Source organism: Lycorma delicatula, chromosome 2, assembly GCF_047948215.1.
Source record: "Lycorma delicatula isolate Av1 chromosome 2, ASM4794821v1, whole genome shotgun sequence".
In the NCBI taxonomy this organism is placed as follows: domain Eukaryota; kingdom Metazoa; phylum Arthropoda; class Insecta; order Hemiptera; family Fulgoridae; genus Lycorma; species Lycorma delicatula.
This window is the reverse complement of record NC_134456.1, coordinates 54,570,537-54,594,683: the sequence shown is the minus strand read 5'-3', so window position 1 is coordinate 54,594,683 and position 24,147 is coordinate 54,570,537. Positions and strand designations below refer to the sequence as shown.

The 24,147-nt window shown below is 28.6% G+C and overlaps 1 protein-coding gene across 1 annotated transcript in view; it reads left to right on the top strand.

Moving 5' to 3' along the window:
- Positions 1–24,147, top strand: part of LOC142318813 (growth factor receptor-bound protein 14-like) — a 292,838-nt gene that overhangs the window by 203,039 nt on the left and 65,652 nt on the right. The window contains exon 7 of the mRNA XM_075355321.1: positions 11,520–11,591. Coding sequence (XP_075211436.1) covers positions 11,520–11,591 — 72 coding nt within the window. The remainder of the gene's footprint in view (positions 1–11,519; positions 11,592–24,147) is intronic.

Sequence of the window (24,147 nt, the reverse complement as noted above, 5' to 3'; positions counted from 1 at the left end):
CGTTATTTTTCACATAATTATTTGTTTATTAATTTTGTACTTAGTGATGCAATTCTGATCAGCGTTATCCAATATTTAATCTAATCTTCCAGACAAATTTTGAGACGTTCTTTTTTTATCTGTGGATTAATCAAGTGTACAATTTCTGAAACATATTACCAGTGTATATAACTGATTATATATTAACTAAAAAATAAAATGACAAATGAAAAAGTAAACATAAAAATATTATAATACTGTACACAAAATGTTATAGAAAGGTTTTGTAGAATGAGGGAATCCATTTTACTCGATTTAATTAATTTTCAAAATATTAATATTCTTTCAATAATATTAAGTATGGAGCTTTGCTCTGCGTCAATAATAATCTAAGTAAAAATCATGAAATTTTTTTATAAATTCAGTTTTATTTTGATAAAAAAATTTAAGTAACTTTTTAATGGTTAAAGTTGTATGTAGAACAAAAAATAAAGTTAAAGTTAAAAAATAAATATTTTATACAAGATCAGTGAATTTAAAATTGTTTTAAAATTAAAAAAAAAAAAATTAAAATGGTAGTACAGGCCCTTTTTTCTTTTTTTGGTATTCCTATGAATTCATTTCCTTTAAAAAATAATAGTTATTTTCTGTATTTAGTTGCTGAATTGGTAAAATAGAGTAAGTTTTTTTCTAAACTTGTGTGAAAACAGTAATTTTGTGTTATTTATATGAACTAACCAGGCTTGTAAATTTGTTAAGTAGGAATTTTATAAGATAAAAGGTGAAGTATTAGGCAATTTAAAAAAAAATAAGAAATGATAGAAGATGTGAGTTTTCAGTAAGTATGTTAATTTTACAAATCTACACAATAAAAGAGATAAACTGTTTCAAACTACTGATGTTAATGAAAAAAAGTATTATTTTCTTCTACATGATTTTTAAATTTAGATTTTTTTATTGTTAGTTGATTGAATACTGTAGAAAGTTTACCAGTCAGAAAATTATTAATGATAATAATGCGTGCTATTTTAATAGTTATATTTAACAATAAGAAGTATGATCATATGAATAAGTATCAATTGATTGATTTTTCTCTCAGTCTATATCTACTCTCTCTTTCTGTGTACATATGTTTGTGCACGCGCTTGTATGCATATGCAAAACACTTTATGCTCTTATTTGAGTGTATAATGATTCCATTGAAACATGAGTGCATCATAAGTTTGATCTTGGGTTATGTTTATTAATTTCAAGGCATCTGTTAAATATCTATGACTCCCATCTGTTTTATGTAATTTATGTTGCCTGCTTATTCTATATACTTAACAGTATTTTACTTAACTTTAATAAGAAATATGTAATATATATATATATATGTATATATTTTTTTATTTTTTTTTATTTTACACATACACACACACACACACACACACACACATATATATATATATATTACTGCTTTAAAGTATAAGGTTTTTGATCACTTGACAAAAGACTTCAAACTGCTTTACTTAGTTATTACTTTAATTATAACTTATCTTATGCATCATCTGTAGTAAATATATTTTTGTTGGATTCCCTAGGAAAAGATTGCAAAGAGACTCCTTTTGGAATTTACAAAAATCAATATAAATGTTGCAGAAATCCAAAGTGGGCCCAAATAAATTGCGGTTTATAATTATTTTTTTTAAATTGGTACTTTCATGGGTAGCTCTTGTATTGTATTTAAAATTTAACTATATCCTTCTGTAATAAGTATGAAAATTATTCATTCCCTCACAATCCCATTTAGGATCACACTCCTAGACTAAAATTATGTGGAATATAACAGTCTGTAATTATTTTTTACTTAAGTTTACTGACTAATTTTCACAAATTTTTTCTTGAAAATTATTTTTCCCAGAATGATATCTCTTTGTGGTATAGTTAAATACTTAATTCAAAATAAGTAAAAATTCTTCAAGTTGTTTGTATATCCATACAATTTGTTCCTTAACCAACATTTACTGAAAGATACTTTGTATTTACCAGAATAAATTAAGGTAAAATAAAAAAAATCTGTGGATTTGGTTGTATATAAGATTGAACACAAACAGAAAAAAATAAAAGGAAATATATTTTAAATAGAACCTTCATTTTTTGTAAATCTGTTGAATCTTTTGAGTGTATATTCAAGTACTGAAAAAGTAAAATATATTAAACAATGATTTCTTCATATGTGCTGCTGTGGTGCCATAGATTAAACTTTTTATTTATTGACTAACCTGTTAGTTGATTTTTTTAAATTTTTTTCATGACTGATGAACTTTTATATTCTGTTATTTATTCTATGTACTTGAATTTTGTTAAACCCTGATTAAAAATAGTTAAAGGTATACTTAATATTAGTTGGATTTCATGCCTGTACTGTCAGTATGATTTGGTTTAATAATTTAATTATACTTTCCCAGAATCGACTGGCCTATTGCCTGTTTTTTCGTTTTAAGATTATAATTTTAAAAAAAAATTATTTCTCACTGTAAAAGATAAAATTACCACCAATAGTTTCTGTCATTTAATTAATTTATATTAAATTGTTATATATTTTTATATAAATACTATTATACAATTGTTTTTGCTTTAACAAACATTAAATAAATTTATTGTTTGTAAATATTAATAAATGATGACAGGAATTTATTAACAGTAGAGAGGGATATATTGTAATACTATTTGGCATTAATACTTTAAATTTTATCTAGAGTCAAGTACTAAATAATCTTCACTTGCTAGATATTCATCTTTTATTCTAATCATTTTGCATTAAATCGCTGATGATAAATATTGACATTTCTGTCATCCTGACATTACATCTTAATCTGTACAGTTTTCAAAGTTGATGGAATGTATTGTATTGCCAGATTATATTGTCTTAAGTTAATATTCTACTATCATTTTGTTTTTTAATTAAAATGGGTGTGACTGATGAAAATCTCTAACAATTAAATAATTTAAAACTCAAATGTATATAACTGACATGTCATTTGTTCTCTAGGCAGAAAAAGTATCCAAAAAAATTACAATGAAATTGTAAACAATATGGTAAGAGTCTCACAGATATCATTTCTTCCACTCAAACAAAAATTTCTGTAATATAAATAAAACTGTTTTTAAAAAAAACGATACTGATATCAAAAAAGGTAAGACAAAACATTTCTATTATTAAAATCTGTTATTAATTTAGAATTTTGTTTAAAAAAAAATACATGTTAGATATATGTAATAGACAGTAGATATACAATAATAGGTAATAAATTATGTTAAGCGTTCCATGCAAAAAATAGAAACATTTGTCACAAAACTTTTACTGGCCCGATTTCATTTATTAAACAATGAATAATTATAAGAATTGTATTACTTCTGTATTATTTGTTTAATAAATGAAATCGGTCTGGTAAGAGTTTTGTAACAATTTTTGCTATTTTTTGCATGGAATGCTTAAACATAGTTTATTATTTATTATTGTATATCTATTGTCTCAATAGATATATATATCTAACAAATTTAACATGTTTTTTTTAAAACAAAATTCTAAAGTAATAACAGATTTTGATAATAGAAATGTAGTATCATTCCTTTTTTGATATCAGTATAGTTTTGTTAAAAACAGTTTTATTTTGTTTTTTGAGCGGAAGAAATGATATCTGCGAGACTTACGTACAGTTTACAATTTCATTGTAATTTTTTTGGATATCACTGCGTTTTGTTAGGTTATTCTTTTTTTTTATGAATTACTGATTGTTATCTTATGGATTTATTATTAAAATTTTATTGCTTTTCTAGAACAAACAGATACACAATTTTTTAATTTCAAGGACAATCATTTTTTTTTATAGTTATATCATTCACTTCATACCATATTTTTCATTTTTTAATAAAAGTATTATAATGACCTTCATGAATCGAAGATCTGAGATGTAACATTGCACTTATTACTTTGTATGTGTAACCTTCGATTTTTATCGTTAAATTTGATTTTACCAATCAAATTTATTTGTTTTATTTATTTCGTTTTTAATAAAACTATGTAATATAATCTATTTTAAACTAATTCCTTAATTTTTTTTTAAAGAAGTGATGGGAATTAATCAAATTGTTTCATCAGCAGTATTTTTATTTACATAGAGCATTTACTATTAAAACAAACTGTAGTATATTTTCTTTTAAATTTTATTATTTCAATACATTATCAAGTTTTTGTACGCTATGTGGTACTATACTATCTAGTCCTTCTATCTAGCGATGCAATTCGTAGTCACATTAAAAAAATTAATAAAATGACATATTCCAGTCCCGCGGTTCATCAGATAGAGAAAAAAAAGTTGTTTAACAAAATTTGAGGTATTTTTTGAAAGTATGCTTTATTACAAATGTAATTGAACTGAAATATATTGTTTTCACACATATTTTTTCCCCATTTTATTTCACTTTTAGGTTAGGTCATGTTTAGAACTGTAAATGTAATTCGTTGACTTTGCCATCTGCGGACTTTTACCGTCGAAGTTCTAATGAACTCTGTGATTGTACTAGTAGGCAGTACTTTTGTATGTATGTATGTTATTGAGAGATGCAGATTACAAATTACTCAAGAATATGCACTAATTAGATTTATTGTATAAAACCTATGATCAAAAACTTTGTTCCTGGAAATGCTCACATGATATATACCTGGTGATATCACTGAATCACTAGAATCTGTAGTGTTTATCCTGGATAGAGGAGAAATCAAATAATAGAAAAGGATTTGTGTGTTAAAAGAGAATTAATAAATTACAAAGGATTACGTACAGAAAAATTAACATCATACAGAAAAATTCTATGCTTTTGAAACATGTGTTTGATGATTTTAATAGATCTTAGTACAAAATAATTAAATCTTTTATAAATGTTTATTTACACAAACATTCATTATTATAATTATTAAATTTTAATATTATGTAAAGTTCTTTAAATCTATATTAAACTTTTTATTTATAATAATTTTTATTGACGGAGCATTCATGGATCCATTAAAATAAGATAATTGATCTTTTCAAGTCTTCAATCAGTGATGCTTCTGATTTTTATAGAGTACTGACAAATATAATGCATCATATTCTTTTTATTGTGTGCACATGTACAAACATTCTTTAACACGCATGTATGCTTTGTTGTTAGTGCAGTATGCGTATTTACAAATAAGAACACATTATTATCTAATAAGATAAAAGCTGTGAATTTAAAATCTTTACAATGATGTGAATGCAAATTTATTGAATTTTTATTTTATAAATAAATGTTTTGCACACATATTTAAGATGAATATTTGCTCTTAAAAGATTTTATTGTTTTACTTTATTACTGTCAAAGGTTTTTTTATAGAAGTATGCGATTTTAATGAACAATAAATTTTTGTTGAATATTATCTGTTCAGTTTATCTTCTTTTTCATGCAATTTTATTATTTTTTTCCTTTATGTTCAGTATAATGATAGATATAAGTACATCCAAATTTTTTATATTATTTCATCACATATATAATGATATGATATGCATAACGAATGACACATTGTTTTTTTTTAATTGTATTTGAATCAGAACTTAGAATTATTACAGTGATCTACATTAGTATGGTTTTAAAACAATTAAAATTTTACACGTAGTTTAAATATTTTTCTTGTTGCTAAGGTGTAGTAAGTAATAGCTAATTTATCTGGTGTTGCAAGTTATAAAGTTATCAGATCAGTTTTTAACAGCTGTTAGTAAATATTTTTGTGCTACAAAATTAATGCTCAAAATCAAATTAATTACCAATTTAATTTTTTTTTAACTATAAAAAAAATGTTTAAGCATAATCTATATACTAATTTTACAAATTAGCAATTGCTAGTCAAAGTTATTAATTATTTTCTTGTTTAGCTATTGAATTAATCATTATTGTGCAATACTCTACAATCCCATTTATCTGGATTTATTTATCCAGATATCCTATTTAGCCAGGCTGATTGAGCAATAGGATATTTTAAATATATACATAATTGATTTTTGTATAAAACTTCAGAATCCCAATTATTTTGGAATTAAGTCAAATTTTTACATTTTAATTTTATGCAATATTATGAAGAACTCAGTACAGTTAATGGAGTTGTTTCCTTTTTTCTTATCTGTAAATTAAATTACAGATTGATCAGTTAGGTTATTTGTATACATGTAGAAGAGTAAGTTGTAGTTACAATAGCACACTGAACTCATGCTTTGTTTGATAGAATGTGGGTAATACAGTACTCTGTTGAGGACCTATTTTTTTTTCAAAATTGATGGTATTCTAAGTAATATTTTAATTTATTATTAATATGAACATAAAAACAATATCAATTAATTTTCTGTAGTTTAATTTACACTTAGTGTGATATCGAAAAGCCATTTCTGGCATTTATTAACATTGTCCAGACTTTCATTCAGCCAGATGTCTGATACCATCTTGCTCATATTAGGATGATGGAGGTATGCATTATATATTTAGCGGAGGAGGTACACATTATACATTTAGCGGATGGTGAAAAAATCTCAATTTTTGCTTTGGTCAAGCTCATCTTTGTAATGAATAAATCGTATTATAATTAGGAAGGATGCCATGATTAAACCTTAAACCTTACTTAGGTGAATTAAACCGTTCATGGGTGAAGTCTTTGTTGTAAGTGGCAATGTACAAAAGAAGGGAAAGTTCATACTCAATTTACCAGCCTAGGTTATATAATTTTGAATTCAAGATCAGAAAGGTGATTAGAAAGTGGTATTGCAGTATTGATGAGACGCAAACACGAACAAAGTTCTTTGGACAAGATGTTATACAGGTTGGTTCCCAATATATATATATATATATATACCAAGGAAGAGGCTCTGCAGGTCATCATACCCTCAGTATGGACTCAATGTTGATAGAGTATGGACTCTATCAACAGAATCCAAAATAGGAAAGAAAGGTTCAGTGACAAAGAAAGGGTAGATTTATCCATGAACGAATCATAACCCAAATAATTATTATTCATAGGTTAGCATCAGTTAGTTGTCATCCTGAATATAATGTCATGCTCACTCTGACTATGTCATCGTATGTTCATACAATTCTCACCCATCCATTACATTTTGTTGAGTGTGAATGAATTACACTAAAATATAAATTATTCAGCCAGAACCCCTCCTCAACAGAGGTATGAATTTTTTAGGTCATGAGTAATGCTAAAACTGGAGCCCGTAAAATTGTTGCTTTCTAAAGTAGCATGATGATTTTCTATTTAACATCTCAGAAATTTATTTCGGGCATCTTAAACAAAATTTTATAAGGATATTAAGTAAAACAATCTGATTTTACTTTTAGTTTTATGTTTATGTAATGTTTAACTATGCCATGAAGGTAATTATGTAAAACTTCATAGATATTATTTGGTATTAAACATGCTTAAGCATCAACTACTTTTTTCTATTACTGCTATTGTAGGAACACGCTGGGCAGGAATTGAAAAAAAATATGAAAAATTAAATATTTTTTTAACATTTCTTTTGCTCGATTAGAAATTTTAGAAAATAAATGCAACATGGAATTATTTCAATTTCTCATATACTGCCATGGTATGCAATGAGTTCCATTTTTATTTTTGTCATCATTGGTGTTACTGTCACATGATTTGCTATAGCTGGTGTGTATGCATGTGTGCATGTTAATTTGAAATGTTATTACTTCGTTATTTAAAAAAGAAAAATGTTATTTATAAAGCAGGAGTTTTCATTATTTAAAAAAATCTGGTTCTAATTTTACAATAATTTTAAAAATAAAAATCATGATAACATTGAAAAAGTGAAAACTTAAAAAATAAATTAAAAGAATAAATAAAGTATTTAAATCATTGTATTTTTTTATTTATCTTGTTATTTATTATTTATTGGGCCAGTATGATTCTATTTTCTCTACCTTTCTGTTTTGTACTATTCTTTTTACCTCAATATTGTTGTTATTTATTTCATGTATTAAGATCTTTGACTTCCTCTATAATTTTTATGTTCTTACTTATCTCCAAATATTTGTATTTATCTCCAAATTAGCAATATTTTGATGTCTTAATAATCCGCCCAACAATCTAGTTTGTCTCTGCAAGATTTTGATGTAAATATTTTATCTCCTATTCATTTTAAGACCCACTCATTTAAATTTTATAAAAAAATCACTGTTTTTTTTTTGTCTTCAGTCATTTGACTGGTTTGATGCAGCTCTCCAAGATTCCCTATCTAGTGCTAGTTGTTACATTTTGGTATACCCCCTACATCCTACATCCCTAACAATTTGTTTTACATATTCCAAACGTGGCCTGCCTACACAATTTTTCCCTTCTACCTGTCCTTCCAATATTAAAGCGACTATTCCAGGATGCCTTAATATATGGCCTATAAGTCTGTCCCTTCATTTAGCTATATTTTTCCAAATGCTTCTTTCTTCATCTATTTGCCGCACACCGCTTCATTTGTCACTTTATCCTCCCATCTGATTTTTAACATTCTCCTATAGCACCACATTTCAAAAGCTTCTAATCTTCTCTTCTCAGATACTATAATCGTCCAAGTTTCACTTTCATATAAAGCAACTCCAAATATATACTTTCAATAATCTTTTCTTGACATGTAAGTTAATTTTTGATGTAAACAAATTATATTTCTAACTGAAGGCTCGTTTCGCCTGTGCTATTCGGCATTTTATATTGCTTCTGCTTCGTCCATCTTTAGTAATTCTACTTCCCAAATAACAAAATTCTTCTACCTCCATAATCTTTTCTCCTCCTATTTTCACATTCAGTGGTCCATCTTTGTTATTTCTACTACATTTCATTACTTTTGTTTTGTTCTTGTAGGACTTCATCTATGCCATTCATTGTTTCTTCTAAATCCTTTTTACTCTCGGCTAGAATTACTATATCATCAGCAAATCGTAGCATCTTTATCTTTTCACCTTGTACTGTTACTCCGAATCTAAATTGTTCTTTAACATCATTAACTGCCAGTTCTATGTTAAGATTAAGAAGTAATGGGGATAGGGAACATCCTTGTTGGACTCCCTTTCTTATTACAGTTTCTTTCTTATGTTCTTCAATTGTTACTGTTGCTGTTTGGTTCCTGTATATGTTAGCAATTGTTCTTCTATCTCTGTATTTGAACCTTAATTTTTTAAAAATGCTGAACATTTTATTCCAGTCTCCGTTATCGAATGCCTTTTCTAGGTCTGTAAATGCCAAGTATATTGGTTTCTTTTTCTTTAATCTTCCTTCTACTATTAATCTGAGGCCTAAAATTGCTTCCCTTGTCCCTATACTTTTCCTGAAACGAAATTGGTCTTCTCCTAAGACTTCTTCCACTCTCCTCTCAATTCTTCTGCATAGAATTCTAGTTAAGATTTTTAATGCATGACTAGTTAAACTAATTGTTCTGTATTCTTCACATTTATCTGCTCCTGCTTTCTTTGGTATCATTACTATAACACTTTTTTTGAAATCTGATGGAACTTCCCCTTTTTCATAAATATTACACACCAGTGTGTATAATCTATCAATTGCTTCCTCACATTCTTCCATTCTTCTTCTCCATTTTCTACCTTATCTTTTAAACTCAGACCTCTTGCGATGTCCTCCTCAAAAATCTTCTTTACCTCCTCTTCCTCAAGCTTCTCTAAATTCCAGTGACTCATCTGACACCTTTTCTTCAGGTTTTTAAACCCCAATCTACATTTCATTATCACTAAATTATGGTCGCTATCAATGTCTGCTCCAGGGTAAGTTTTGCAGTCAACGAGTTGTTTTCTAAATCTTTGCTTAACCATGATATAATCTACCTGATACCTTGAAATATCGCCTGGCTTTTTCCAAGTATATTCTTCTATTATGATTTTTAAACTGGGTGTTGGCAATTACTAAATTATATTTTGTGCAAAACTCTATAAGTTGGTCCCCTCTTTCATTCCTTTTGCCCAGCCCTTATTCATCCACTATATTTCCTTCCTTGCCTTTTCCAATGCTTGCATTCTAATCTCTAACTGTTATTAAATTTTCATCTCCTTTTATGTGTTTAATTGCTTCATCAATTTCTTTGTATACACTCTACCTCATCATCATCATGGGCGCTTGTTGGCATATAGGCGTTAACAATCATTGTCGCTTTAGGTTTTGATTTTATCCTTATTACAATGATTCTATCGCTATGCATTTTGAAATACTCTACTCTCTTTCCTATCTTCTTGTTAATTACTAAACCTACACTTGCCTACCCATTATTTGAAGCTGAGTTAATTATTCTAAAATCACCTGACCAAATGTCGTTTTCCTCTTCCTACCGAACCTCACTAATTCCTACCACATCTACATTTATCCTATCCATTTTCCTCTTTAAATTTTCTAACCTACCAACCTTTTTTAGACTTCTAACATTCCACACTCCGACTCGTAGAATGTTATTTTTTAATTTTCTGGTGACCCCTTCCTTAGTAGTCCTCCACCCGGAGATCCGAACGGGAGACTAGTTTATCTCCAGAATATTTTACCAAGGAAGGCGCCTCCAAAATGCAGAGAGCTACATTTTCTTGGAAAAAAAGCAGCTGTAGTTTTCCATTCCTCTCAGCTGCGCAGTACTCAGAGGACTGAGTGATGTTGATATGGCCGTTTATGTCGTCCTGACTCACGCCCTTAACAACTACTTAAAGAGCTGCTGCCCTCTTTCAGGAATCATTCTTTACTCTGGCTGTCAACAGATACCTCTCCAATATGGTTGCACCTTCGGTCCAGCTACTCTGTATTACTGAGCACTCAAGCCCCCTCACCAAAGGCAAGGTCTCATGATTCATAGAGGGAGAAAAATCACTGTACCAACTTACAATCATGTTATGAGTGTATATTTAAATGCAAAATATGTAATTGATAAATCTCTAATGAAAGGTAGAATGCCCTTTTGTTTTAAATGGTTTTAGTGAAATTCTACAGTGGATTAATAATCTTTACTAAGATTAATAATCTTTACTTGGCTTAGGCTTCATATTTATGACCTGTTTTCTATTGTGGTATAATGTAAACTTTCTGTTGGTAATTTTAATTTTAAGCAATAATTTTTTATTTTAAAGGTTTCTAAATTTTAACCCTAATAGCAAATTTTTAGTTGAGTTTCTAGCTTTTTTTTTACTTTTATTGGTCAAGAGGTTGTTGAAAAGCAGTCTTGCCATGAAAATATAGACTGTAACCAGAAATTGAGCCTGGAATCAATTTAGTATGATATGCTATTGAAAGATTTGATTCCTGTTAATAATTTGAATACCAGAACAAAAGTACTACATCTGGTTATTTGTTGTTCAGCATGTTGAGAAATGATCCTGCTAAACCTAATCCTGTGTAAACTTTAATATTAAATTATTTATTTTAATAAAAGTTTTTATTCCTTACTTCCTTAATAAATAGTTTGTTTCTTTAATAATGTACTGTTGTATGTGTGTTACAGGTTCAAGTTGTTGCAAAATTTCTGAGGCATTGGAAGAACCGAGATAACTGCCTTTTGATGAATAATGAACGGGTAAGTTCAGAAATTATATTTTTACAAATTTAAAATAAGTAGTTATATTACTTTATTAACTTATTCTGCAAAGTATTTTAATGTAGCAGGAAAGAAGAGATTTCTATCTTTCATTACATTTTATTCAGTGGTTTTATTATAAGATTTCTATATAATAAGTCAAGTCGAGTTCAATTTTAAGGATAATTTAAATTTAATTTTGTTTGGTTGTATATATTATGTTCTTCTCTGTTGTTGAGGTTTCTTAGAAATCGCTAATATATCACTGTCATCAGGGCATTCCCTCTTTTTTTGGACACATGAGAGTGTGCAATGTAAATTAGTATCTTGTGCCAAGATTTTCGTTTGTATGCATATGTGTCTGTAAGTTGAGTACTATTTGTAGATCTTTTTGATCTTATGGTGGTATTCAGAAATTTTGACTTGGTGACCTTGAATATTATAATGAATTAATTTAAATTGATTGCGTACTTGAAATTTAGTAATTGCAAATTTAAATTGGTTCAGGTGCTGTTATTTAATATTTGATAATTTTAATTTTTTAAAGTTATTCAGTCTTACTTCATTCAAATAGAAATACAAATTAGAATTAAGTTAACTTCTTTTAATGGTAATTATTAGTTTTAAGACTTGCACCATCATTCACCTAGGACTAGACTAAGCTTTTGTCAAGTTGAAACATTTTTTTTCAACTTAAAAGAGCATGTAATTATATAATTTTTTTTAATATTCTTTTCTTAGTAGCACTTAAATCTTTAAACATTGTAGATATATAATTTATATACTTCATTAGGCTATAGTACATCAGTTTCTTCCTGCGTGATAGAAAAAATGTATTTTCCTCCTTATCAGGTGGTTAGGTAAGCTGAATGGTTAAAGCACTCGCTTTTAAGGATTGCTGATTCAAACCCAGTTCAATCAGCTGAAACTGATAACTGAAAGAATGATTCACTAGCCAATCAAGCTTTAAGGGGTTTTCCATCTTCAGAGCTGGGAAAACTTTAACATAACTGGGCTTGGGTTTAGCTGTATCATCTCTTTGTATACTTAACTTGTAATTATTTTATTACTCATCTTTATGTCTTCCTGGGGTCAGAGCCTTTTTCTTCATGGAATAAATTTTATTTTACTTCTTTTCTCATCTTCTTATGTTAATTTGTAAATAATTAAAAAGAACTCTGCGAAAGGAAAACAAATGAATAATACTTTTTTTAAATTTATTGTAATTGCAAAGTAATTTAAGGTGAGATGTCATTTTTCTTAGCAACCAATGGCTTATAGTTAAAACATTATGTAAATGAGTTATTCAATTGTGGTGTATTCATTTGTAAAACTAGTTCCTTAATTTTTCTACATAATATTTGGTTATGTGCTATCAATCTTATATATGCAGGATATATGAATAATTATATCTGAATAGATATCTTCTTATATTGTATAAAAAAAAAAATTAATAGTTATGTAAATTTGTGATGAAAATTATTTTTAGATTGTGAAATTTTGCTAATTATCAATATAATATTTAAATTTATATCGTTATGTCAATTAATATGCATATTATGTAATAATACGCAGTTTGTTTAAAATAAATTTAATCGATTTAACATTAAATAAATTTAATTATATATCTAATGTTTGAATTCAGATCTTTATCTCTTCTCAGTTGAGTAATAATTATTAATACTCATATAAATTAATGAAGTAATAATTAAAATCATTTCTTTAGTTTTTTATTGCTTTATTTTATTTTATCAGTTAATACTTTCCATTTGTGATAATAATGTTATGTTCTTATCTTAACTTTTTTTTTTTAATTTAACATGTACTGTGTATATTTCAGTAGTTTTATTTTAAGTTTTATTCTAAAATAGTTTTTATAATAATAGATATGACATTGCACTTTTTTTTAAACATTTTACTTTATAACTTTATTTTTTATTTAAAGCAAATCCTAGAAATTTCAATGAAGCCTGCTAAAACTAACTTTAAATAATATAAATATTGTTTATGAAAACAACTTAGCAATATGTAATGTTTTTTTATAAATAAAATATTACTTCCAGTCTTTATAAGAAAAGATCTTTATGGGAGTTTGGTAGTGTTGTCTCAACTACTATTCAGCAGGTACATAATTTAATTTCCATGTCAGGCTTAGTATTTTTTCATACATCAAAATGTGATATTAGATTCCCACTCACAAGCTACAGTAATTCATTATTTGAAAAAGATGAGTTATGAAAAACTGCCTAATAATATTTTATATGATTTATTAGTTGTTACAAACTTTTACAATCTTTGAAAGTTTGTGTATTAATGTGTATCTCATACATTACCCTGGGGTAATTTAAAAAGATTATAGATTTATGTTTTTTGATATGAATATTGATTACCCTTTTTTCTTATGTTAAGGTTCAGTTGGTTTATTTATATATATATTTATTATGTATAAATAAATTAGATAATCTCTCATAGTGCTTAACTTATAAATTTTAGTGTATATATATATATATATACATATTTACCATACATCCCGGATTAGCCTGGACAGTCCTGGTGTTTTTGGTGATATCAAGGGTTGCAAAAATGTCTGGGGTTGAGAATTTTATGACGACGAGGATTTTTTTTAATTTTAGACCTATATGTTGGACATTGCGTTTTTAAACATTTTCTTACGGCCGTGCATCTTTCAGGCAACCTTGGAGCAAGCGCTGATGTTGATTTTGACGGGAGGCGTGGCTGCCGGTCTTGCCACAACGTTTTTCTTACTCATTTGGCAATACAACAGGGGCAATGTGTTTATTTTGTATTCATGTGTGAAGTAAGGGAGTAACTTGTCTACCCGTTTTTGTTAATTTTATCTTATTCGTTTTTGTCTCATCGTTTAGCAATGGGCAAAAGAAAATGTGAGTTGTTAACCTGCAACAGGAATATAAATTTTTGAAATTGTATAATGACAGTAACAATGAATGTGTTTATTGTACGCTATTTACTGGAGAATCAACGAGTTGCAAAAATGTCCGGGGTTTGATCTTTTTATGACTTGGATGTTTTTAAATTTTAGACCTGTTTGTTCGACATCTTTAGACATTTGTTTGATATTTTTAAACATTTTCTTACGGCTGTGCGTCTCTCAGCCGATCTTGGAGAAAGCGCTGTCATCAATTTTGATGGAGGCGTAGCTATCGGTCTCGCCACAACTTTTTACTTAGTCATTTGGCTAAGTAAAAAACTCGTTTCGTGTGTGAAGTAACTTGTCTACACGTTTTTAATCATTTTCTCTATTCATTTTTTGTCTCATTGTTTAGCAATTAGCAAAAGAAACTGTGTGTTTAATGTTAACCTGCAACAGGAATACAAATTTTTGAAATTGTGTAATGGCAATAACAATGAACGTGTTTATTGGACATGACGTACTGAAGAATTTTCTATTGCAAAATAAAGGAAAGGGTGATATTGAAGATCACGTGAAAACAGCTAAACATAAGAGTGCTATTAATGCAACTGCTTCAGCAAACGTAAGAGATTTCTTTTAAAGCCAAAGATGGGAATAACAATAACAGTGATCTGGAGTGTGTTGCTAAAGAAGCTACATTTTCATACCATACTGCTAGACATGAAATTAGTTTCAAAACATCAGACTGCACATCTAAACTGGTTAAAATGTTATACACCCAAAATTTTCATCTGCAAGAACCAAAACTATTTATATTTGATGTGTTGTGTTCTTTGAAAAACATTAATTATGTAACAGTAACGATGGATAGCTCAAATAGAAGTGAAGTAAAACTTGTTCCGATTGTTGTAAGATATTTCAGTCTGTAGGAGGGATTCAAGTTGAACTTTTAAATTTTGATGAAGTGTTCGGTGAAACTCCAAATGTTTACTGTATCTTTTGCAGTGAAAAAATAAAAAATTGAAGGAAAGTTGATTTGTTATACTGCTGATAACACTAACAGTAATTTTGATGATATGAAGAGAAAGGAGAATGAAAATGTGTTCAGAAAAGTTCAAAGTGATTTAGATAGACCTGTTTTAGGAATTGGTTGTTCAGCCTACATTGTACACAATTCAGTACAAACAGCATGTGATTCTCTACCCCTGGATGTAGAAGTTATTGTTATAAAAACTTGTGAATATTTTCACATATATACAAAAGAGTAACGAACATAAAGAGTTCTGTGAATTTGTGAAAACAGATCACAAAAAAGTATATCTAATAGTAGCACAAGGTTCCTTAGTTTGATACCTGCAATAGAACGAACTCTTACCATTTTTGATGGCCTAAAATCATACTTCTTATCTTGTGACAAATGCCCAAAATTATTTGATTTTTTTGAATATCTAGAAAGTTAACTGTTCCTTTGAAATTTTTATATTGTACTCTACAGTTATTTAATAATGTAGTTCTGAAATTAGAAGCTAATTCTACAACAGCAACAGAAGCATTTCAGACATATTTTGAATTAATTTGTCAACTTCAGGAAAACCCACAAATTTATACCATCTGCTGCCAAAGAATTACTATGCACTCTAAAAGAAAATAATGATGTTCAGGAACAAAAATTCTTCTCAAGCGTAGACAATTTTTATAATTCTAGTATCCAATACTTAAGAGTTGTGAAGAAACAGTTTTGATTAAGTTAATTGGTTTCCGTGGATAAATTTACAAACTGAAATTGCCTGTTCTGATTTAGAAGAGAGTGCACAAGTTGTTAATGAAATTATAAAAGATTCCATAAATGTTGGTGACCTATTTAATGAACACACATTGTTGAACCAGGTAATTCTAAACCAAAGGGTAGGTTGTGGTTCAGTTTCTGAAAAAATTCCAGATACTATTGAAGAGAAGTGGAAAGAAATTTTTAAGGGGTTTCAAAAGACTGATATTTCATGTTGCAATATTTATAAAATGTTTGAGTTTATGATATCTTTTCCTAGGACATCTGCTGCAGTTGAGAGTGTTTTTGAATTACGGGGGAACATTTGGTTTGCAGAAAGGGGTAGACTTTCAGTAGATACTGAAAGTCTACCCCTTTAGTTAAACATCTGCTAAATGATCTAATCATCTACCCCTTTAGTTAAACATCTACTAAATGTTAAAATTAATTCAGAACTTTCTTGTTGTGAATTTTATGATGTAATTAAAACAAACAAACCATTTCTGAACAAAATTTTTTCTATTGAAAAATACAACTGAATAAATAAAGTTTAATGTTTCAATAAACTGTTAAGACTTTTAAGAAATTTCAAATTTATGTCCTGATGGTATCCCATGTTTATATATATATAATATAGTTGTCAACAAATGTAGCAATTAAAAAATGTACTTATTTAGTCCACATTCAATAAAGATTAAAATTTTGTTTCTGAATTTTAAAAGTTTAAAACTATAATATTCCATTAAAAATTCTGTGTCCGTGAGATCATAATAAACTGTTATATTTAATATATCATTTGTTATATATAATTTTTTTCAATAGAGAAACACATTTCTTTATTCCATCCCCTGCATACTCTTCTACATTTATGTGTATGTATAGAAGTGAAGTATAGGTAAAATTTATTTGTTTTGTATGGTTTTCCCCAGTTAATAATGGATTATAAGTGAAAAAAGTATTGCACTGGTGAAAAATAATTCTCCCTGGATTTTGATATTTCAAAATTTTGGGGTGTGTGCATGTGTATTTTGTGTTGGCCTTGATTGGTCTTTATCTAAGGCATTGTTTAACTTACATTCATGAGATTTGATGCACCAATACAAAGATCAATCCTGTTAAATATTTTTAAGAACTGGATGATTGGGCACAACATATTGAATGGTTGTGATTGTTAAACAACTTTACTCATACTTGAATTTAGGTTATAAAATTAATATAACTGTTAAAAGTAACATTTAAATATTACCTTTGACAACTTTTTAAAAAGCATGCTACCCTTGAAAATTGAGTTTGTGTGTGGAACAATAAGCGTGCGCGCACTTATTGTTTAACCTATTGTTAAAGTTATGAGACTGGTTTCACTATTTATTACTTTAATTCAAACATTTCACAGTCTCTTCTTCATTGCAAAAGTAGGGGTATAGGGGATAAATAAAATATTCTTTAAAAAGTTGTTTTTTTTTTGTTCCATCAAGAAAAAATACAACAAAACTTAGCTTTACATATGTAACTAACTTTTTTATGTAGTTTTTAGCTGTAATTTTGTGTTTTAATAAAATTTTAATTAAAATGCATCTAAAAATATTATTTAAAGAATGTGTTTTTACACAAGTTTATCATGAGCACTTATACTTGTAACAGGATGGAATAAAAGAATTTATGTAAATTGTTCAAAATATGTCATTCGAGGTGTTTTTGTTGAATGCTGTTATACTACAATGCATAGTGCCGTAATGTACATGGTTATTGTATGTAAATTTTTGTTAGAGAATTTAGTTTTTTTAATTATATATTTCTTTAGATAAGAAAATATGAGATCAGATTAATAAAAAAAATGGATTTCAACTTATCACTTGGGTGGAGAAAATTTAAGCTCTATACTAATGATTAAATAGATCTGTTAAACATATTCTTCTACAGGTGTGTTATATGTAAAGTGGAAATGTATGCAGTGTTTTATAATTAAAATGGTTTAGAGTTTTTATATATCAGATGCATACTGTATTTTAGTCGAAGCCAACAGTGTTTTGTTAGTGCCAGAACATCTATTTGAAAAATTAACATTATTTAACTGCCACATTATTCTGATATCAGAATAAGATTAAGGCAATCAATCTTATTTGTATATTAACAACTGCCAAATATTTTAGTGACATCCATTGAATTATTTTTATTCTTAATGAGAACAGATGGTACTGTAATTTAGATAGTGGGTGCTTTAGAACATTCTACGTGCTATTGTTTATTGTTTACTGTTTTAATGCACTCGTTACATTTAACAAATTGTTCTACTTTCAACAATACACAGGAAACTAATTCATTTATCTATTTATTGTACAATATTGGGTTCAGTTAATTAAAATGATTGTTGTATTGTTATAACTACTCAGTAATTATTTCTTATGTAGTTTAGTTATAGCATTGTTTGTGTTTGTGTAATGTCGGTTAAACATTTTTTAGTAATTTCTTCTAACGATACAATTGTATAAAACTGAAGTGAATTTAAACAAAATTTCTTAAAAAGTAAAAAAATTATTATTTGTAAAATAAAATGATGTTTACTTTAAAAAAATTATTGTTCTATACAATTTTTAAGTAATTATAGTTATAGGGATCATTTTAGTGTCCTGAGTAAGATAATAAACGTCATCTTCAATGTGATTGTAACATTAACACCTGAAGTATCTTAAGGTACAGCATCCTGGAAATTGATAAATCAGTTCTTACTGGTCACTAAATTAAACAATACAGTACCAGGCAACTTTTCATTATGTGATATGCAAAGTCACTCACTGTATGTCCTAAGTCGCTATGCCTAGCTGTGTTTAATAAAATTTTAATTAACATGTATTTAAAAATATAATTTTAAGAATGTGTTTTTATTCAAGTTTATTATGAGCAATTATACATGTAACAGGATCTCTCTTGTTTCTCTCTTTCTCCAGTTCCAGTTCTAGTTCTGACTCTGGAGAAGAAACCTCTGTAATGTTTTAAGCCCCATTCTTTATAATTAGACTTTCACCTGTAGTAAATGATGGCTTTATATTTATCTTTTGTCCAAAGTATTAGTTGGTGGAAAAATAATCTAAAAAAATTAACTAATTAATGAAATAATGAGTAACACAAGTCACAATAAAAAATTTTATAATTCAAGTATGTATTGTACACATTAAAACAAAATTACAAAATGCAAAAAAAGAGAGGAACTATTTATCTCAATTTGAAACTACCAAAAACCTATGATAATTGTTATGGTTGGCCTTCTGATGGTAAAGATTAATACGCAATAGAGAAAAAAAACAGTGTTGTAGTAACAGTTTGGACTTAAATAACAATTTTTTTATAAATTTAGTTGCTTTTTGACTATTAATTATCCGTTTTGTTTTCATATTAATAAGGGTAGTGAGCCATAGAGGTCACTTAAGTTACTGGTAGTTATTTTATTGCTCAGCTTTAATAACCAAAAATATGACTCCACATCCTTGTTTATGTTTAGTAATACATAATTTTCTAAATTTTTTCTTTTTTTCGCTTTTTCTCTGTTTTAAAATTTTTATTTCAAGTATTGTGCAGTTCAATGGTATTAACATACAACTTTAAAATCGCTGTTGCTATCTGTTTATAAGAGGCTTTAATCTTGTCACTTTTTTCTTTTAATTTATTACATTATTAACTTTTAAAGATTCATCTTGTGGTTTTAAAATGTCTGTAAAATGTTTATTGGTAGTAAAATATGTACTTGTATTTAATGAATGTATTTAATGAATACAGTTTACCAAACTCGGTGCTGGTTTCTTTCTTTAATTACTATACTTACTGCTGTCGGTACTTGGTAGCAAGATGTTCTGCTTTAATTTCTGAAACCGGTTGTTTCCTAATTTTAATTTCCTGTGTTGTTATTTAAAAAAGAAAAATGTTATTGCAGTCTAGCTCCAAACATGTCTTCTTAATAGATTTTGTATGAGCAGGTGTTTGCTAGTTGTTGTATCTGTAACTTAAAATGTTGTATACCATTAATATATCGGTTAACATTTAATTTATAATTAAGATACTTATTAATCTGAATATTTTACATGAAATAGTTATTAATTCTTTTTTTTTTAGTACTTTTATTTATAGTTGCATCAATAATTAAAGTCATTAGCAACTTATCAGTGTAATGTAACTGTACCAGTAAATTTGTAGTCTTCAGCAAACTCAGGGGTCAGCTAGTCGTGAGACATGGTTAATTGAAACCCAATAACCAAAGAACACCTGTGTCCATGATCTAGTATTCAAATTCGAATAAATAAATACGACGACGAGTTTACCACTAGACCAATCCGGTGGGTTATTAATATTTTTATTTCTTATAGACAGTGTATTATTTTTGTGGAGAAAGTTCCGTGATTGTGCAGAAATTCTGTGTTTACATTTCAGTTAAATACACATCAGTCTGAAAAATGACTTTTATTCATAAGTTGTATTAAAGATTCCTTACGTTTGTACATGTGTATTGATTGATTACATTTAAAATTTTGGATTATTGGATATATTTCACCAAAATTTTGTACGCATGGGTATTAACATGGGTATTTCTTTTTTACAGACATTTTAGTTCTTACCCAAAATACATTCGTTCATAAAAGAACGGGAGTTACTAATTAAGTTTTATATTTGAGACAAATTAAAGGTCGAATTTAAATTAATATGAGTACTGAAGCTCATCTCTTTTAGTCCTTAAGATCTGTAAAGGGTTCAGCTGTATTCTTATACTGACTTCCAGACGAAGTTCGATATCTACCCACGACCGCGCTAGAATGTCTGGTGTATTGGTGTGGCTGTGATTATCCTCTCCTTAAATGCTCAGGGTTACGATTTTTTTTATTTTGTCGTCAGAGGGGACGAACCTTTTTACATGCATGTATTTGTCAAAAGTTTATATTTACATTATTACTTTATTGATGTGCCAGATGATTTTTGATAGAGGAAAGAATTTATAGAAAATTAATTATTTCACAATTTTATTGAGGCAAAGTTTAAAAATTACGTAAAATTTCGTTAAGATGAATTCAGTTTCACATACTCATGCGCGCGCGCATTGTCACTTGTACACTTGTACATCAATAACAATAAATTTTTATTTATGAGTTTTTTGCTATTGCACATCGAATACTAAATGATTCACGTAAGGATTTTATTTGAGTAATATACTCGCTTATCAGTTATTGTATTTCTTTTAACCTTTTTTTTATGAGTCACAATCATAAAAAAGTAAAGTGATAACATATCTCGTCGCTAGCTAATTTAAACAAAGTTTCGTTTTTCGGGAACGGCATTCCAAGCTCTTTTACATTCTTTCCTGGATTTTTTTTAAATTACGCCCAAAAAAAGATCCTTTTCAGTCATTTCTGAGACTGACGATATTTAGTTTCCGTTTCCGTTTACGGACTTCTATATCTTCTAAATTCATCCACTTGAAAATTTCCAAATTAGTTTGCCTTGATAGTGCAGAAAAAAATTGTTATTTCTGCAACTTATCTTTCTTTCTTTCTTTCTTTTTCCTGTTTATCCTCCGGTAATTACCTTTCAGATAATAGATCAGAAGATGAATCAGAATGATATGTATAAGTGTAAATGAAGTGTAGTCTTGTACAGTCTCGGTTCGACCGTTCCTGAGATGTGTGGTTAATTGAAACCCAACCACCAAAGAACACCGGTATCCACGATCTAGTATTCAAATCCGTGTAAAAATAACTGACTTAGATAACTGTAACTAATCTGTACCGCATAAATGTTGAAGATTCGTTAACTACTTACAGAACTGCAGAAGACGATAGCGTCAGTTTAACCTGTGCCTGTTTTTCGTGAGATTGTAATTCAACAAACGATTTTTTTTTTGTACGGGAAGTATATGAGGGTAATTTGGAAATAACTCCGTGATTGAGAGTTTTTAATTTAACTAAAATAGTTTTTTTGTAGCGTGTGAAAATGCCATGCCTGTCCGGACATCAAATCAATCGATTATTTTTTCAATGATATCTTCATATGTAAAACAAAGTCTTAACTTCATACATATAAACGCTCAATTTTTTGAAGAGCTTTTTCATCCCATCGGGCGTTTTTATACGCAAGTAAATTATTGTTCTCCGAATTTATTTAATTTGATGATTCTGTAATTTTTTTTCCATTTAAAACGTATACAAGTGTAAAGTGGACAATATTTTATCCCAAAGCGTAGCATATATTTGAATGTTTTAAAACTAGCGCTGCTCTTAAAACGTGTAGTACAGTGAAAGCCTACAGCTGAATGTCCAAAATATTCATGAATAAATTTATAAGACTGAATTTCTGTCCGATCAAATTGCTAGCACCAGCACCCGTTTACGTTCGCTGTAACTGCCAACAATACACCACTTCCTTGTGGACTGCGTGTGTTATGCGGCGTTGCGACGGAAATTTAAATTAGAAGCCACCATCTGGTATATTCTAGGAAAAAATCTGAGGATGTTATTTCTAGAACTGTTATTTTGTTATTTCTTAAACTCGGACATCTATATTCGATTATAAATACATCTCTTTCTGTTTCAGCAAGCATATTTAAACTCGGTTGCAGTTATCGTTCCTTTCTTATTGTTGGGTAATGGCCTTAAACTAATCGATTCTTCTTTAGTATTACTCCCGAATACAAATTGGTAAACATGTAGAATCCAATCTTCAGACTTTCATTAAGATAAAAAACTCTTCCAGAAAGTGTTATATCAATTTTTTATGATTCACTACGGTTTAAGCTGTTCCAAATATTCTATCATTCACCGTTTTTCTAATCAAAAGCTTATTTTTATTCTTTGAACAATTTTTTTTAACGTTTTCATAGAGAATTACTTCGGGTTTGAACCTCGTTTTTTTCACATATACCCATCGCTTAAAGATTTTCTGTGATTGGAATCAAGTTTGAAACAAAAAACTGGACAACTGATAAATTTCATTAGGGTTGTTAGAATATTTTTAATTTTAATCGCCCTAGAAATAAATTTTTACCTGTTGGATCTTGTTTTTTGAAAAAACAATTTATGATTTGTCTCATTCAATCATTATACGAGTATTAATGACGTCTACATACAGCTCTCACAGAAATAGAACCTACACCGCTTTATTTTTTTTACTAGTCATGACATATCCTTTTTTCAATCCACCAACTTTGGTATTCTCTACTGCTCAATTCTGATAAAATTTAAGCCCTATTTTATTTCCATTTGTCATATTAAGCAAATATATTAAAAAAATAATTTTATTACGTTACAGGTAAAAAAATATTAAATCTACATTTTATTTAAATTGTCTTAATGTTTCCCACGTAAAACAAAAGCTCGTTAAAAAAAATACATATATTCTCCAGCATATTCAGACAGATGTTCGGGCAAAATGCATTTTTCTCGAGCAGTGAAGAGTCTGGTAATTCTAAACGTAAGTTATTTACAGTGTTAATGACGTGAGGAAATATTTATACTTGTGCACAGCTTTTTTTTTTTTCTCTCAGCTTCCCTGGGCCGGACCGACTTGTTGGTATTTCGCCGCCCAGGGGAGTGTCTTTAAACTCAAATAGGCCTCCCCACCTACCGGCTATATACCGGCAAGGCAGGTCGGCCTACCGGTTAGCTCTTTTTGAGAGTTCTTTATCAATATTGCCCCCTTGGGGACCCAAAAGGGCAATACTAATACACCACATTATTACACCACGCCAGACCCAGTTCGCCGCGACGCGGTACCGGGTCCCTTCAGTATTCAGTGTGCTGTTGCCTGACTGTTACCCGTGGAGTCCTTGGTGGCTCATCAGTGCCAACACACCGCAGCATGCTGGACCTCACCAGCAAGGCTGTCCACCCAGTCCTATTCTAGCCAACACCTTGTCTTCTCTC